The sequence below is a fragment of the Ochotona curzoniae genome, unplaced genomic scaffold, assembly GCF_017591425.1.
Source record: "Ochotona curzoniae isolate NIBS_2020 unplaced genomic scaffold, NIBS_Ocur_1.0 contig_43, whole genome shotgun sequence".
NCBI classification, from domain to species: Eukaryota; Metazoa; Chordata; class Mammalia; order Lagomorpha; family Ochotonidae; genus Ochotona; species Ochotona curzoniae.
In genome coordinates, this window is record NW_024466218.1 from 27676741 (window position 1) to 27694859 (window position 18119).

Genomic DNA, 18119 nt, shown 5'->3' on the forward strand with positions numbered 1-18119 from the left:
CTCCCATATCTGTTCTCTCCTCAGAGACCCATGGCAGCTGGGGCTGGGCTAGGCTCAAGTCCTGGTTTTCCATTTGGCTGGTAGCAGGGCCTTAGGGACTTGAACCAGCACTGCTCCCTGGAGTGCATGTGTGCAGGAGGCAAACTGGAAGCAGAGACAAGATGCAAACCTAGGAGCCCCAGGATGGGGTGTTGGGATGTGGCTGTCTGAAACATCGTCTTTTAACTGCCAGGCCAAATACCTGTCCCTGTGGCAATATCCACTATCTCCTTACAGCTATTTTTTTTTAAACTACCTTAGTTTTTAATAAATGCAAGCCAAAAAAATATGTGTGAACTACTGTGTTTTAAACTGAAACAAATTTACAGTTAAAGTGGGAAGCAGAACTCTGAAGCTGAGGCATTCATTCTGAGTGATGGTTGTGGCTATGAGCCCTGCATGGCAGCTGTTGTGGGGTGCAAAGGGCTTCGCCTTGGCGCCAAGTGTGCCAGGCCCATGCTGTGATGCAGCAGAAGTCACTCATCCCTTGCCCTCTTCCCATCCAAGCCCCTGCTGGATCTTCCATGGTTTTACATGTGATTGAGAAGCTTCAGAGCTTCTCTCTGCTCCACATGAAAGCCTGGTCCTGAAACCTCCCAGCAGTATTTGGTTAAGGGGTAGTTACATAAATGACTTAGAATGACATAGTTGATTTGCATTCATTTTAAGCAATCAGGATTAAAACAACTCTCAAGCTTTTTTTTTCTTTTTTCCCTAAGAATTATTTCATTTGAAAGGCAGAATTACAACAAAGCGACACAAAAACAGGAAAGAGAGATATCTTCCATGCTCTGGTTCACTCTCCAAATGGCTACAGTGGCCAGAGCTGGGCTGTTCCAGAGCCACGAGCTTCTTCAGGGTCTCCCGTGTGGGTATAGAGCTCCAAGGACTTGGCCCATCCTTCACTGCTTTCCCAGGTGCATTCGCAGGGAACTGGTTTGGAAGTGGAGCATCCAGAACTCAACCTGGCTCCATATGGGATGTTGGTGCCACAGGTGAAGGCCAAGGCTTATCCTGTTACACCATGGTGCTGGCCTGCAATCCTCTTCTTTGAAGAACATATTGGGTGTCTGAAAATGCATTCCTATATCCCTTAGCCCTAGCACCTCCATTTGAGAAGCAGGACTCATTAATATCACACACATTTATATAGTGTTTACTGTATGCCTGCTAGTGTCATAAACTGGTTTTCTTTACCAGCTGTGAGCTGGTAGATGATCTAATGCAAATCTCTGTGTGTGTGAGCTGGCAGTAGCGTGAATACACTAACTCAGGGCTTGGGTGTGGCTGGAAGTGCAGAGTGAAGTTCTCTGTAGCTCTCTGGGTATGGTTGAGGCTGTTATAGGCATCCGTGTTGGAGCTTACAGACCTTTACTCAGGGGCCGGCATTAAATGTGTGTGGGTTAAGAGTCTGCTTGGGGTGCCCACATCTTGGTTCAGAGCACTTGGGGTTCAAGTCCTCGCTTGCTTTAGCTTCCAGCTTCTTGTATTTCTGTGTGTGGTGCGGAAGGCTGCTGATGAGGACTGAAGTCCCCAAGTGTCAGCTAGGAGGGAGAGCTGGCTGCCCTGTGTGGGCAAGGCCTAGCCCTGACTGTTGGCAGGAGTTTGAGGGAACTAAAACAGCAGATGGAAGGTCTCTCTGTTTTTCCCTCTCTGCCTTCAAATGAATGAAAAATAAATGTGTAAAAAAGACTTCTCTATATTCTATTCATGTTTCACAATAAGTTTAAGGGTAACACTGTGTTTTGGAGTGCTTTGATTGCTAAATCTGTATCTATGTAATATTTATTTTATTTTGTTGAAGTGTAGAGTTAGAGAAAGAGGTCTTTCATCGCTTGGTTCTCATCACAAATGGCCACAATGGGCCTGGCCAGGGCCATGCTACAGCCAAAAGCCAGGAGCTTCTTCCAGACCTCCATTTGCATGCACGGGCACAGACATTTAGGCTGTTTTCTGCTTTCTTTCTTGGCATATCAACAAGGAGCTGCATCAGAAGTGAAGCAGACAGGAATAGATCTGGCGCCCATATAGGAAGCCAGAGTCCTAGGCGGTGGCTTTAACTGATTTGCCACAACTCTGGCCCCATATTGCTATAGTCATGACCTCATTGCATGAGGGTTTTTATTTTTAGCTTTCTATTCTTCTGCCTCCTCCCTTCTCCTCTCCTCTCACCTCCCTCTTCTTCTTTCCTTCCCTCTCCTTTTCTTTTTTTCTTTTTTTAATTTTTTGACAATCCTTACATAGTTAATTAGGGCACAAAGGTTCAAGGGCTACAGGAAAGTGCATAAGACTATTATTTCCACATTCTCTTCTTTTTCTGTATCGGGTAAATGGAGAGGTAAAGGGAGAAGCCCCATCCAGCCTCCCATCCCATCCCAGGTTCCAGATGTGGGGCATGCTCCGAGGGTCCTGTTCAAGTGGTTTTGATAGTTCAACAGTTCTAAATTGCTGCCAGTCTCGCCATTCCAAGCATGATGAAGTTGCTGCAGAATCCACAGATTGACATAGTCGACCTTAGAGTCTCCGTTTGCCCAGTTTTTCACTGATTGTGCGGTCCACTCCTCCATATGAGCCTCTAAGGAGGCTCGGCTCTGGCATTTGCACTCCATGGCAGACCATGGAACCTGCACTTCTCTTCATGGTTGGGGTTCTGAGTCCGGCAGTTCGATTGAGGAGATCCCCAAAGAAGCTTTGTCTGAGGTGATCCCAGACCAAATTCTTGTGTGTTCTTGCCCGCATTGCACCAATCAGCTGGTGGTGGTTGCAGTTGCTGGGTTGGTTCTGTTTCCATCCCTGTCTTCCACTGGAAACAGTGGGTGTTGCAGTCCAGCCTGATTCTGCCCAGCACACAGTCAGTCCTCACATAAACCAGTAGGTGCTACTGTGACCTGTAATAACCCCCACCAGGCCTGCCTCCTGCCCTGGTTCCCATGCTTGCCTATACGTACAGCAGACTAGTCCAGTCTGTCCCACATTCCATTTAGCTCTCATACATGTCAATGGGCATTGAAACCTAGTTCAACCCAACTGGGCTTACTATTCAGTCCAGCCACATGCTGGTGGGTGCTGTTCTATCTAGCCAAGTCTGCCCCAGTCCTGGTTTTCATGCTATCTAGTGGGAGTGGTAACCCAAGAGGGAGGTGCCCACTATTTCCCTCCTAGGCCACTCCCACTCCTGGATCATGCACTTTCTGAATGGTTATGTAGTTTAAGTTGACAGATTAGCCCCCAGTGCCAGCATCTGCTATCTGATGCTGTGGCAAAGCCCAACCAACCTTCACCCACTCTGATTTATGCTTGCACCAGTAGGGACAGTCAACCAAGCCTGGCTCTTTCCTGATCTGGCTCACATGATGCCCACAGGTGTTGTAGCCCTGCATGGTCTGGTCTGCCCCCATCCCAACTCATGCTCGCTAATGGGTGAGGTGTTCCAGCAGGGGGCCCTTCATATTCCCCCTATCAGCTTTACCACCTCCCTCCCTGGTTCCTACTAGTGCCGCGTCCCAGTCTGGCATGGCCCGCCACACCTTAGCGTTTGCTAGTGGGTGCTGTAGCCTAGCCCGGCCCGGCCCACCCCCAAATCCAGCTAGTGAGGGTTACAGTCTAGCCAGTCCCACGTGTACCCTGTCCCAGCTGTAATGTGTGTTGGTGTGTGTTGCAACCATTCCCCTCTCCTTTTCTCCCCTCTTCTTGTTCTCTCTCTCTGTTCCTGCTGCCTCAACTTGTTCATAGCACAGTTCTACCAGTCTTTTAAGCTTGAGCATAGCATTAGGTCCAGACTGTCCCGGTTTGACTTTCAAAGCCCTTCCCAACTCTATGCCTCTTTCTTCCTGCTTTAGCCTGCATCCTTGTGAGCGCAGCCACACAGTGGTCCCTGCCATTCCCTGGCATGCAGTGCCCTTTCTAACTCTGACTCCTGCGGGTTGGTTGTGCCCCATCTTGAATGCCTGTGGCTTTTCTGTTATCCTTGGGGGGACCTTGTTTTTGTGCTTATGCCCTAGCAACCCCTTTTGTGAGGGTCCTGGCACCTTACTTGGCCTCCCCAGCCCTGTTTTCAACATAAGCACCTGGCTGAGAGTCTGCGTCCTGTGACCTGCCAGGAACCTGGTGTTAATCCTGATGCATGCACTTTGGAAATTTCATTCTGATTTTTCCAGCTGCTGAGACAGGGTTGTTTTCTTGCTTGTTGAGGTCCTGGCTGGGTGTACATATAGGGTCTAGTGGGTTGTCTGTCCTCACTATGCTTCTGTCTTCAGCAGCTGTCCAACTCCCTGTCCGGGAGAGAACACAGGCTTCTCATCCCCGGGGGCCGCTCCCTGGTCTGTTGTGGGACAGGAGCTCCTAATGTAGCTGCTTTAGACCTGATGCTGGGTTTCTCTTGAGGTGTGTCAGCCAGGGTGTGAGCAGGAACCACCTGCCTTACTCTTAAGTGGTGATGCTGACCTTTGCCACTGATCGAGCTTCCGTTTCCCTTTCCTGTTCATGCATATTTGCCGGGCAGGTGACCTGACATTGTAACCCTTGCTCGTGTTAAAGAGTGATGTCCCAGTCAACAGATCATCTCCTGCTGTACCCTTTTTCTGTTACTTAAACAGAATTACTATTTTATTGGTTTAAAGGGCAGAAAGAGCTCCCCAATTGCCTGCAGTAGCCAGGGGCTCTATCCAGATCTGCCATGGGGGGGTGGGGTGGGCAAGGCCCCAACGACCTGGGTCTCCCAGGTGCTCATGGAAAGGATTCTGGAATCCGGGGCAGAGCTCCGACGTGACCTCGGGCCCTCTGCCATGGTGTGTGGGCATCCCGAGGGAACACCTGCCCCTGTTCTGTTATTGAGTCAAGAGAACACAGCAAAGTCAACAGAAACGCTCCAACTGAATTACAGGAGCTGGGCATTTTTCATGAAATAGTTATTTCTGGCAATGGGAGAATGTAACCTCGGGGGTTCTGTTGTTGGCCCAGCTGATAAATGTCAGTTCTCTCCTTGGGACTTACCTTTTTATTATTACATGCTAATTATAGCAAAGCCAGGAAATACAGATAAACAAAAACAATACAAAGGGGAAAATAAGTACACACACACACACTTTTGCCTAGCAGCGATGACTGGTACATGCTTTTTGTTTCTCTTCTGTGCCCTTTAAAAAATGTGCTCTTGTCATAAATCTTGTTTTCTTACCTGTTTCAATTTCCATGGAGATCTCACCAAGCTGTTGGTGTAGTCTGCAGTCACGTTACCTCCCTGCATGCCATCTCCATGCCCTTAAAGTGCTGGCAGCTGCGGGGTGAGCCACAGCTCTGAGCTGTTTCAGAATCAAGCAGAGGAGCATCCATGTGGTGGTGCAGCCCGGGTTGTGAGCAATGGCCTGGACTGGAGATCTCAGAAGGGCCTCCTGCCTGCGGCAGTGCAGTTACTTTTGTATTCCAGGGAGGTGGGCAGCCTGGGAAGCCCAGGGAAGTGTTTTGTAAGTCCTGAGTGGGAAGAGAAACAAAGCTAAAATTTGGCATTTTGGGGCAGAGCATCGCATAATGAGACTTGGAGACTGTGTGAGAAGTGCTTTGGGGAATACTCGGAGAGGGGCGTTCGGTTGAGAGGACTGTTTCTGGTCCAGCTTCTTGTGAATGCATTCCCGAAGGCTGCAGATAACGGCTCAAATACTGGGTCCCTGTCACCCTCGTGGGGGATCTGGCAGTGGATTGGGGCTCCTGGCTTTGGCCTGGCCTAGCCCTGGCTGTCCGCAATTTGGGGAAGTGAACCAGCAGGTGAAGATAATGTACTCTCTCTGCCTGTCTCTGTCTGTTGCTCTGCTTTTCAAATAAAGAAAATACATAAACATTTTTTTAAAAGGAGACCTGGAGTAGAAAGACGAGTGGTAGGACTTCATTTCTTTAACTTTGTGGGAGGAAAGGCAAGTAAAGCCGGTGCTTGTCTTTGTTGTCGCTGACCTTGGCCTTCAGCAATCCCTTTTTGATCTTTCTCTCGGTTGCCCCAGGGCCAGAATGACCTGAGTTGGGATTTTGGGACACTTCTTGAGGTCAGAGCCATTCCCAGTGTGAGGCAAAGGCATTCGGGAAGAGTCCTTCCCTTGAGCCACCACCCCACCCCCTTGTGCCACCCCCTTCCCCAGTGTCAGAGGGGGCTGTGCGTGGGTTGGAAGGATTGTCTGCTCTTAAAGAACACCCAAGAAGAGAGATTGGGATGCTCTTGCTCTGTTAAAGTCACCCGCTGGTGAAGACTGTGCAAACCTGTGTTACTGGTAGATTGGCAAGTCATCAAGTGATCTTTCACTTAGATCTCCAAGCACCTGTTAGCGTCTTGCCTCGAGCGTTAAGAACAGCCTACCTTCGAGCATTGCCTGACGCCTGCGCGAGTTTAACTGTTCTCTTTATTGTGTTTGTGTGTTCCCGTTGTGCTCTGCCTCCTAAGCTCTTCAGGTGTGAAGGGGCAGTGCCTTCGGCTGCAGAGATGAGGCTCACTGACGTTGTTTCGCTACGCTTCTTCTGTTCTAGAATAATCTATAAGTGTTCCATGTGCGACACTGTGTTCACCCTGCAAACCTTGCTGTATCGCCACTTTGACCAACACATTGAGAACCAGAAGGTGTCTGTTTTCAAGTGTCCAGACTGTTCTCTTTTGTATGCACAGAAGCAGCTTATGATGGACCATATCAAGGTGTGTGCACATCTGTCCTGTCCTTTGAATGAACTTGCCGGCTAGGTCGTGGGTCCTGATTCGGGGTGGAGCTGCAGGGGAGGGGTGCATGCTGGCTGTGGTCAGTTAGCAGCATTCCTGCTGTCACCTGCTGTGCTGGTGGGTTCACTGGATGCCAGGTGCTTCTTACTCAGGAGTCTGTTCTACCTACCACAGAAGCAAGTGCATGCCTTAAATCTAAAGGAGCAATAAAGCGGCAGGGTTCTTTTTTCCACATAATGAAAATGATGACTGAAGTGATTGTTCTGGGAACTCTGTGTTGTGTGGGATTTAGAAACTGACACGGGCTCTGATGAACTGTGTTAATTCCTACATAGATTGGTATACTTAGAAAATGAAGCTTTTTTCCTTTGAAATTATGGGAATTTTTACGTTTGCATTATTGTTGAAGTCCCTGGATCTTTTCATCTATTCAAAATGCATGTAAACGGACTTAGAAGTAGTAAGTGCTAGAAGGAAGTGTGGTACCCGGGTTAAGAAAGTGAGTCAGTGTTCAGTTTGGACTCTAGCCTCAAGTGGTAAAAAAAACAAACAAAAAAAAGGCACCAGAATCCCCATAATAATTTTTTTTTAAAGATTTATTTATTTTTATTGGAAAGGCAGATATACAGAAAGAAGAGAGAGAGAGAGAGAGAGAGGAAGATCTTCCATCCATTGATTTACTCCCCAAGCAGTCATGAGGGCCAGAGCTGTGTTGATCCGGCGCCAGGAGCCAGGACCTTCCTCCAGGTCTCCCAAGCGGGCGCAGGGTCCCAAGGCTTTGGGCCATCTTTAGCTGTTTTCCTAGGCACAAGCAGGCAGCTGGATGGGAAGCAGAGCCACAGGGATTAGAACCAGCACCCATATGGGATCCTGGTGCGTTCAAGGTGAGGACTTTAGCTGTGAGGTTACTGTGCTAGGTCCCCACATAAGAATTTTTTAAGCTTGCGGCCAGTGTTTAGTCCTAGTTTGCTAACTGCCCACTGAGATAAGTGAAACAGTGTTATTCCTTGTGCAATGAAATGACAGCCGATGTCTTTCCGAGATTGAAATGACTCATTCTTTATAAAGAGTGAAACAAGAGACCCACTATTAATGTGTACTCACCTTCTTTCTCAGGTTTTCTCTCTCTTCTTTTTTTTTTAATTGGAAAAGTAGATTTACAGAAAGAAGGAGAGACACAGAGAAAGATCTTCCATCTGCTGGTTCAATCCCTAAGTGGCTACAACAGCCAGAGCTGAGCCGATGTGAACCGAGGAGCCAGGAGCTTCTTCTGGTCTCCCACGCAGGTTTAGGGTCCCAAGGCTTTGGGCCATTCTTGAGTGCCTTCCCAGGCCACAAGCAGGGAGCTGGATGGGAAGTGGGGCCATGAATCGGTGTTCATATGGGATCCCAGCACATGCAAGGCAAGGACTTTAGCTGCTAGACTACCATGCCAGGCCCAGGTTTTCTCTTTTTAAAATGCATTATGCAAAGAAGAAATGGTGGGATTGGCTGAAACAGCAAATAAAGCATTTGAATTATCCTCATCTGGTCTCAGCTAAATGAATGGATTATGAATCTTTTAGATTGACTCTTGGGAGCACACAGAATTCACAATTCACACAGAGTAATTACCTTCTGCAAATGACCTTGCTGACACCCTGAGTCACCTTATGGACAGGGTGGCCATGCCTGTGGCTGGGGTGGGTAAACTGCTTGAAATGTGTCCATCGGCCTCCCTTAAAGATCAGAAAAATCCTACTCTCATATATTAAAACACTATAGCCAAAATTATTAAATCATTTTAACAGTGTTTTTGTAGTGAACAATCAGGATGAACTAAAAAACTGCTAGTAAAAAATGTGTGGCTCTTGGAATTAGACCAGAATGTGGGAACATGCTGTCTGGAGGCCAGCTAGAGAAAGAAAAAAGTTGCTTCTGAAGAGGCTTTCTGCAGGCTGCTGGCTTTTTGCAACTCATCTGCTAGCGAGGAATTTGGAGGAGTACATGGTTCCAAGAAATGCCAAGGCCACGGGGAGGAAATGTTTGTTATTCACCTGAGCCCTCAGCAGACTGAGCCTACAGAAACAGGGGGTGACAGTGAGTGCTCACTTACATTCTCGTGTCCAGAGTCTCCTGTGTGCTGTAAGATACTCCTCTGCAGTTTGGTGTTGGGAGCTTTAGGGGAACTCTGCTCCAGGCTTTCCTGTTTGGAGAGAACGTGTGTAGAGCTCTTGTCCCTGACTTGGTGGCCTTGTGCTGTGCTGTGCTGTGCTGGCTTTCATGAGGGACACTGAGGGCAGAGCGAAGCATCCATGGCACTCACAGGTAGATTTTATTTGCCAGTCCGGACAAGGGCACAGGCTTACTTCAAAGGCATTTTGTATCACTTGTTATGCTACAGTTACTCAGATTTTTATTATCTAGGCAGCTAAGAAAAATGGATTATCCTGGAAGAACCAAGTGGCGTTTCTTTTATTAAAAATCTTATTTTCTTCCCTTGTTTTTGTTTATGTATGTTTTGAAATTCTCATTTTAGCATCCCTTCCATCACCCTCTTTTGTCTTGGTATGTGTGTTTTCTTTCCTATAATTTCTTTATGTTCTAGGGCTATCTCATAAAAGAATACTTGAGCACTCCACCTTTCTCATTGCTTTCTCAGTAAAAATGCCTCTGCCTAGAAACTGTGGAAGTTTAGGAGGTCTGGGGTTTTCCTGTCTTTGAATTTTCAATGGTCACAAATGCAAGGGCTCAGCCTTTATTTTAAGGAATGTCATGAAGACACTGAAGCTTTCTTCCTGGGCTGGTATAAAGCAGCAGCCCGCTGCGTGGGGTCTCCATGGGGCACACCTTGCCCCCGATTATCTCTCTTCAAAACCGCATGTGAAGACCTTCACCCCAGCCGCCTTTGTGGTCTGCTTCTTGTGTAGGCCTTGCTGCCTGTGCTAATGGGGAAATCTCGGAGCCTTCTGTGCCGTGTGGGGAAGCAGAATGGTACTGCAGGAGGAGGGTTAATTCTTGGCGCTGGCTGGAGAAGGCCTCACAGTGACAGTCTGCAGGAGCATGTGCTTGTGTGACAGCTTCTGCCCAGAGCACTGTGGACGTGACGCCTGGTCTGAGGGGAGGGTGCGGAAGGGAAGCCTGAGTCCAGATCAGAGCATGAACCACAGGAGCCCAGGAAGTTCCTCCAGGAAGGTATTGGGCAGGTGTCTGCATTCAGAGGCCAGTCCAGATTGCGTATTGGGTCACAAACTGACTTGGTTCTTTTTGGGGGACTCTGTGCTTTCAAAACAAAAAACCAAAGCTTGCTGGTCTTTAGAAAACAATGGCACTAATTTTGTCCCTCTCGGGTTTGAACTCCTGTGAGTTTAAGTTGAAGGTGGCTGTTACAGCAAAGTAGTTTACCAAGACCTTTTGAGTATCTGTTGTTTCCAAGTTTATGTCTGGGAACTATTTGTACTAAGTTATAGATCCCAGTGGATCATGGAGAGATAAAAAATTGCTTCCCCAAATCTGAAGTATTACAAGTGTTTCAAGTATGGGACAGTGTTAACCATGAAGGAGGAGGGTTTGCTCGCATACACTGGTGTTAGATGTGGGTTCAAGTCCAGAACTAAGGGCCCTGAATACTTTAGTGATCTGTCAGCTTGTTTGAGGTGTCTCTGGGCAGAAAAGAAAGTGTTTCCTAGAACAGATCTGCCATGGAGGGGACTCACTCTGGGACATGGTTGGAGGGTACAGGAGCAGGACTAATGTGTATTCAACATAGAGAATTTCCATTAAAGAATTTTATATTGACCCAAATATGTAATTTTAAAATTACTTGAAATTAGAAGACAATCACAATTTTCCTGTCTTTCTGATAAAGTGCACAATAGTGTGAGTTTGGGTGTGTATTGAACAGTGTGTCTGAATGAATGTAAAACCCAGCTGCAATGTCACTAAGGACTGGCAGAGTCCATCCACTTGTGCTTCCTGCTCTGGGTGTCATTTGTGACCTGCTTTTCTTTTCTTTTCTTTTCTTTTCATAATACAGTCTATGCACGGAACTTTGAAAAGCATCGAAGGACCTCCAAACCTGGGTATAAACTTGCCTTTCAGCATCAAGCCTACAACTCCGAATTCAGCAAATCAGAGCAAAGACGATGCCAAATCCATGAACGGGAAAGAGAAATTAGAAAAGAAGTCTCCATCGCCAGTGAAAAAGTCAGTGGAACCCAAGAAAGTGGCCAACCCTGGGTGGACGTGCTGGGAGTGTGACCGGCTGTTCACACAGAGGGACGTGTACATTTCCCACGTGAGGAAGGAGCACGGGAAGGTGAGTGACCAGCCCCGGAGCTGTGGCTCTCTCAGGAACCAGTACCTGTGCTCCGCCTCTTCCTCTGTAAAAACAGGCATTCCCACATCCTTGGGCTCTTGCGCTGCGGTTCAGTTGATAGTCACCTTCACCCGTGTGCCCCTGCCCTATGTCAGTCATGCACCACGTCTGTGTTTAACTGATGACACTGGGCCACCAGGGACTTACCCTGTGACAAATAGCAAGAGAGGAGGAGAGAACTATAGGTAGCCTTGCCGTGAACTTGGTGGGGAAGAGGACTATTGCCCTTGGACTTAACGGGGGAACCAAGTCACAAAGTGTGTGTTTTTTCCTTTCAAAACACCGGTCATTAGACCTAATGGAAGTAGCCAGGCAGTTTCTCTATAATATCTGTTACCATGTTAATCACAACATGAGGCCTTACTCAGCTTTTCTAGAGGTCTCAAAGTTGATTCTGTTGAGCATCCAGAAAGAATCTGCATTTTCATTTAGTTGATTGTTAAATAATTTGACCGTGTGTGTGTTTGTGTGTGTATGTATGTAAAATTATTTGAAAGGCCGAGTTAGAGAGAGTAAAACACAGAGACAAATAGATAAGACAGAGAGAAAGACCTTTAGTGGCCCAGGCTGGGCCAGGCTGAGGTCTGGAGCCTAGAACTCCCACGTGGATCGGAAGTGAACAGCTAGAACTTGAATTGCTGTTCATACAGGATTCAGGCACTGCAGGGGGAGACATAATCTGCTCTGCCATAATGTTTGATCCATTAATCTTTCATCCTATGCAGTCTTTCCATTCCATTTTATTTCTTTAACACACTGTCAGTTTGTTAGAAATATTGGGTTGTTTATCCCCTGACTTGATCCTCATGTTATTGCATCTGCTTCTTTTGGACATTAAACTTTCTCCTCTGTGCCCTGTAATTCATAGAAGTTGGGTTGAGATTCAGCGTGAATTTCGTAGATACTAACACATTACAAATGCTGTAGTCTTTATGTATCACCTCCCAAAGGTCCATTTCATCCCATCTTAGTGATACTAAGGCTGATCAGTTGATTCAGACCTGTGATGTTTTCAAAGACAGCTATCTTGTTCCTTGAACAAAAGTCGATAGAACAGTGTTCACTTCTGCAGCACATATGCAAAAGCCAATAGAAGAAACTAATTTTGCTTTTGTTTACATGGAGGATGTAGGAGTAGGTTTGTGGTGAATGTATTCTAGATCTTTTGAAAACTTTGTGTGTTTTGAGCCATACTATAGAGCCACATTTATTTATACTGTTTGAGTTGCTCATGAAGCTAACCTGCTTTCCCTTACCAACATCCAGATGTATCAACTTGTTTTGGGCATTGATCATAGTGCTCACATACTGGGAAAAGGAGTCGCAGCATGCACTTGTCTCTTCTGGCACACCCCTGATCGTGCCATCTCATTTGAGACCTGCCACTAGCATCTTCAGATATTTGTTACAACTGAAGGGTGGTTCTCAAGGAGCAGTATCACATGGTTCTTCCTTACTATAACTTTCTTGTAATATTTCAGAATTCTCTGTGTGTTTTGAGCTACCTTTATCATGCACATTTGATAGAGACTGTAAGTTGGAGACAGTGCCAATAAGTTGACAATAAAATTTGCACTCACTGTTTGCACAGAGCCCGCTCCAGTCAGAACACATGCATGCATGTGAGCGTGCACTTGCCCTGTCAGTTGGTGCCATTTGCCAGAGAGATGTTTGACATAGCAGGATGTTAGGTCTCCCTTGGAAGGAGCTGAGGAATGAGACCCATTGTATTAAATTACAGTTTTCATTCTGCTCACTTAGCCTCCCAAGCGTGCCGGGGGGCACTGGAGGAGGGGAGGGAGGGTGTGTGTAAGAGCTGATGAAGGAGTGAGAAGGCAGTGCTGTTGCTGGGTCAGGCCCTCCACGGCAGGCAGTCCCTGCGGCCTGCCCAGGATCTGCTGCCACACCCTCCCCCTCCCTCCTGGCAGAACATCTGTCTCCTCTGTTTCAAAGCCAGGCTTCAGTCTTGGCTCTGTCCTCCCTTGCCCTCCCTCCAGGAGCCCAGCTAGCATTGTGCTGTGCTACCTGCTGCCCTCTGACCTTTGTGTCAGCTCTGGCCTTGTTGCTGACCTGGCTCTTTTGGACCCCCTGCTTATTGAGTCCCTTGGACATGTTTCTGCCTTGACTGCAATTTACACCACCACTGTGTTTTGCATGACTGGCAGTTCTTTCTAGATGTGTGTTGTGTCCTAACACTGAGTACCATTCCATCCTGGTTTCCCGCTATCATCAGGACACACAGGGTTTCTGTCCTTGAAAGGCTGAAGTCTATCTCTGAGAATCTCAACCACCGCTGTGGCAGCTTCCCCTCTCAGATCCAGGCCAGGTCTGTGGCTCCATGGCTCCAGCTTTGGTCTCTTGCCTCAGTTCAAGTCTGCAAAACCCAACTTCTTGTTATGCATTTTCAGTTTTCACCTAGCTCACAGACACTTTGATTTAAACCTGCCCAATAAGGAACATCAGTTGCCTCCTTTCCTTGTCCACTGTTTCCTGGTATTTCCACCATTCTTGGAAAACCCTGGTGTCCAGATTCACTTGGTGCTGTCTTCCTGCTGCTCGGCTCCCTGGTCCCCAGCCAGCCAATCAGTACTGACTAGTCCAACCAGCTGGCTTACCTTCACAGCTTTAGCTTTCTTCTAGGGAGCTGTGCCTACATAATTGTACTCACCATAGTCAGGGCGTTTCCTTTATTCTTTTTTAAAAGATTTATTTATTGAAAAAGCGTTATGGGGGGGAGGCGGGAATCTTCCATTTGCATATTCACTCCCTAAATGGCTGCAATGGCCAGGGCTGGGCCAGGCCAAATCCACGAGCCAGGAGCTTCTTCCGCTTTTCCCACATGGCTGCAGTGGCCCATGCACTTAGGCTATCCTTAGCTGCTTTCCCAGGTGCATTAGCAGGGAAGTGGATCAGAATTGAGGCAACTAGGACTTCATCTAGCATCCACATGGGTTGTTAGCATCACAGGCAGCAGTTTCACTCATTGTGCCACAATGCTGGCCCCCAAGAGTTCTCTGAAGTACAGAAGTCCTGAAAAAGTTGGTGGAAAATGCATACCATAAAAAACTGAATAGATTTCAGTTTGTTTTACATTAAACTCACCTGTAATTCCATCTTCTACAAAATTTCTCACCTGCCCTTGTCCAGATGTGATTGCATTGTTCCCTTGCTGCAGGTACGAGGTTCTCAATGCTGTCAGTCAGCTCCAGCTTTGAGATGTAGCTTCTCAGGGTCATTCATTGTACCGCCCCCTTTGGCTGGACGTCTGCTCACACAGTGCTCCCTGCATGATTGAGGACACCTTCAGTATCCACAGTGCTGTTTGCTTATTTGCCCTCTGTGGCTTGCCAAGCTGTAGTGTTCTGCTGGTTCCATGGAGCATTCCTCTCTTGACCGCTTGCTCTCAGTGCTTTAGATCTTACATATCCCCGCATTTGGAAAGCCTTCCTTAGGCCTTTAAGACTGAATGGGTCCTATACCTGCATGCTTCCATGGCAATACATCCTTTCCTTTTTGGCACGCCACTCTAGACTGGATGACCCTAACCCCTTGGTCCCATTAGACTATGCTTTCTGTCTGTCTTCAGTTTCCTTCCCTGAAGTCTTTTGGAAGCTCCTCTACCAACCTATAAATGCTGAAAAATATTTCAGGACAGATGTTGGGTGTGGTGGGCAAAGTTACTGCCTCTAATCCTAGCATTTCAAATGGATACTGGTTCTTGTCCAGATGTTGCACCTCCCATCCAGCTTCTTCCTAATGCATCTAGGAAAGCAATGGAAGAGGGGCCAAGAACATGGGCTCCTGCTCCAACTGGGAAAAAAGTTCCTTGCTCCTGACTTTGATCTGACCCAGCCTTGGTTGTTGAAGCTTTTAGGGGGAGTAAGCCAGCAGATGAAAGATCTCTCTGTCTCTTCCTCTTTCTTTCTCTGTAATTCTGTCTCTCAAATAAATAAAATAAACCTTAAAAAAAAAGAAGAAGAAAAACAGTTCTTATAAGACTGGTGAGTTGTGGTTTTCAAGGCATCTAAGCCTCCTTAGCATTGCCTTCTCCGTTAGCATGGGAGCCACCTGTGCTTCAGTAGCCCCAAGCATCTTCTGCCAGGAGATACCTAGAACTCTAAGTGGGATGGAACTCGGCCTTCCATGCTGGGGCAGGTGGTTAAGATGAGATGCAAGTGTGAAGTATGCTGTGCAGACACAAAGGATTCAAAATTGCACTTGGCTCAGGGCCTCAGGAGAGCATACTGGTTCTGTCCGCCAGGTGGGGGGTTCCTGGGGAGCTGGGTTTCTTGGGTTGCTCAGTCTGAGACCACTGCTTTTAGAGTCAGCCCAGCATGTTTGGAGCCAGTAATGGAGGGTTTCTGGCTCCCAGCAGCCATGCAAAGGGTGAACTAGAAGGTGGCAGACTTCATTCTCATTTTCTCTCTCTCAGAAACATTAAAAAAAAATGTAAAATGAAACCATGTTCACTTTGAGTGGCTTTAAATTTTTTTTCAATAATGTGTTGTAATCTGTTATCAAGTAAAAAAATTGTTTTAAAAATGTAACAGATATTTAGTGTGTATTTACATTGAGCACTTTCTGAAGTTGGTGTTATCTTTTAGTCGAGCTAGGCTCCCACTCTTGTCTTCCAAGGTAAGCCCTGTGAGGCAAGTCCTCCCTGTGCCTTCTTACTGTGGTGTCTGCGGCTTTGGGCACCGCGCCTTGAGGTGATCTCAGCTGCCACTGACTGCAGCAGTTTACTTTGGTTTACACAAATGGGAATGGGGCCTTAGGTTCATTAAATATGTATACAGGTGGAAGTCAAAATTCAGGCATTTCAGCAGTTTCCTCATCACAGAAATCCTTTCCCTGTCACGGTCTGTGTTCTCAACCATAAAATTGGGAGGATGGGACCAGCTTTGTGGCCTGCTTGAGCAACAGTTCAAGTCCTGACTCAACATCCTATGCAGCTCATGTACCTGGGAAAGTAGGGGGAAATGACCCGACTATTTGGGTCCCTGCCACCCAGTAGCAGACCTGAATGGAGTTCCAAGCTCCTGGCTTCTCTTTTGCCCAGCTTTGCCTATTGCAGCCATTTGGAGAGTGAACCAGCAGATGGACAATCTGGCTTTCAAATAAATAAATGGCCTTATCAGTGTCACTAACTTGATGGTGTCATCCAAACTGTTAGACTTGTTTCAGCTCTGTGCAAAGTCCTGCAATTTTAGGTAGATTATGTATTTTTCATGTTTGTTTGTTTTTGGAGGGGGTGGTGGGAGAGAAGGGTTGCTCTAACGGGCGCTGTAGGATCCTCTTATCAAAGGCCCTTGAATGAGACAGTACCTGAGATTGTCCGAGATACAGCCACTCTACAGTTGTATGAGCTGAAAGTTGAATAAGAACTAAGGATCCTGCCTTGGATATCACAGGGGGTGTGTGATGAATGTACCTCGGCATCTTTCGTTGCCTTGTCCCTGTCAAGAGGCCATCACCAAGCTTTTTTCATACAAAGACACTAAGCACAGGAGCAGGTGCCAAAGTCAGGAAGTGGAACTGCGGAACATGGAGCACCCCGTGTTTCAGGATTCTTCACACAGCAGATGTGTCTGGCTCTGAGTGCAGAACTTGCAACGTGCTAGGGATTCAGAGCCTGACTGACATGATTTCAGATTCTGACACCACCACCTGCCAGCAGGGTGGCTTTGTTTGTGGGGGCGAAATCAGTAACTGACCTGCATCATTTTACAAAGGCCGAGCATGGAGATAATCATACTGGCCACACGTGGGTCTTTCAAATTGCAAATCTATTGAGATAGTGTTTCTGCATAGCACACAAAGGGGTTTTCTCTGCGTCTCCCCTGTGTACAAAAGCTGTTTGAAAGATTTACTCACCAAGATAAACCTTTGTTACATTATTCAGTTATAACCTACAATTTCTGTTTTTTTCAAATTTTCCTTTTGAAATGCCTCAGACTTAGCAAACAAAGTTGCAAAAATAGTGAGGCCCTTCTATCTCCATTCCTCATAGCTTCCCAAATGTTATTATCTTACCCAAACCTAAGACAGGGTTCGGAACTAGGGTTTGAACAGTGACACGGGAGCTATCCCTGGCCTCCACAGCTGCCCCACTGCTGGTGCCTGCCTTGCCGCAGCCCGTTCTTGGTTGCCGTGTTGCGCTCCGCAGCCAGCCTCCTTGGGCTTGTGATGCATGCCCAGTCTTTCTTGGTGAGGCTGGCGCTGGCAAAGGTTACAAGTCCTTTGGGGAGCTATCCTGTAGCTTGGATTTGTCTGGCAGTTCCTCTCAGATCATTTAGGTTGCTTGTGTCTGGTAGGAATGTCCCCGATGTGATATTATGTCTTTCTGAGTGTGCTGGAGGCATGAGTCACGTGTGGGGGACATTAACTGCGAGTGCTTGATTATGTCTGTAGCTGCAAGGACAGCACCCCCCCCCCGCCCCGCCCTGTGATTTGCTGTTTTCCTTCTGAGTAAGAAGCACATGGGGAGGAACTTTGAGACCACACAGTGCTGTTACTCATCTTTCTTATACGTGCTGATTTGTATGTTCCAACTTGATTCTTGCCTGCCCCAGTCCCTGCTGCTGTGTGTGCCAAATGGACCTTTCACTTCCATCTCTTCCTCTGTATTTACTGATTGGGACTGTACTGGGGGAGGGGTTGTCAGTTTTTAAATTTAGAGTGATATGGACTCATGGATGTTTGTTTTAAACACTGCATTAGATTCCATTGCTGTCATTTATTGTTGTTACACAATGGTTCTGCACGTGGCTGTTGAGTGCCTGGAGTTGTCCCCCCAGGTATTGCAAGCCCCTTGCAGAGGACTTCTTTCTGGTGTCATATATAATATAGTCCTAGCTCGTCTTTTCTTGACCCTGTTCCAGTCAGCTACCTCTGCTAGCAAAAGTATCATGCCACTGTCCTCTACCATGATGGTTACACTTGACATTCCTGCATCCAAGTATTTGTGCACCACGCATGTGATGTGGTGCCTACCACACACCAGCTGATACTCTGGTCACTGTTTAGGCAGAG

At 47.1% G+C, this 18119-nt stretch overlaps 1 protein-coding gene across 15 annotated transcripts in view; it reads left to right on the forward strand.

Moving 5' to 3' along the window:
• The window catches only part of ZNF532 (zinc finger protein 532), a 110436-nt gene that overhangs the window by 74806 nt on the left and 17511 nt on the right, over positions 1–18119 (forward strand). For 11 of the 15 annotated variants that reach the window (XM_040985056.1, XM_040985052.1, XM_040985060.1 and 8 more), the window contains 2 exons: positions 6547–6709; positions 10746–11027. The exons of 1 other annotated variant lie outside the window; for it this stretch is intronic. In XM_040985056.1, the coding sequence (XP_040840990.1) occupies positions 6547–6709; positions 10746–11027 (445 nt within the window). The remainder of the gene's footprint in view (positions 1–6546; positions 6710–10745; positions 11028–18119) is intronic. 3 more of the 15 variants (XM_040985063.1, XM_040985062.1, XM_040985064.1) reach the window with 1 other exon arrangement.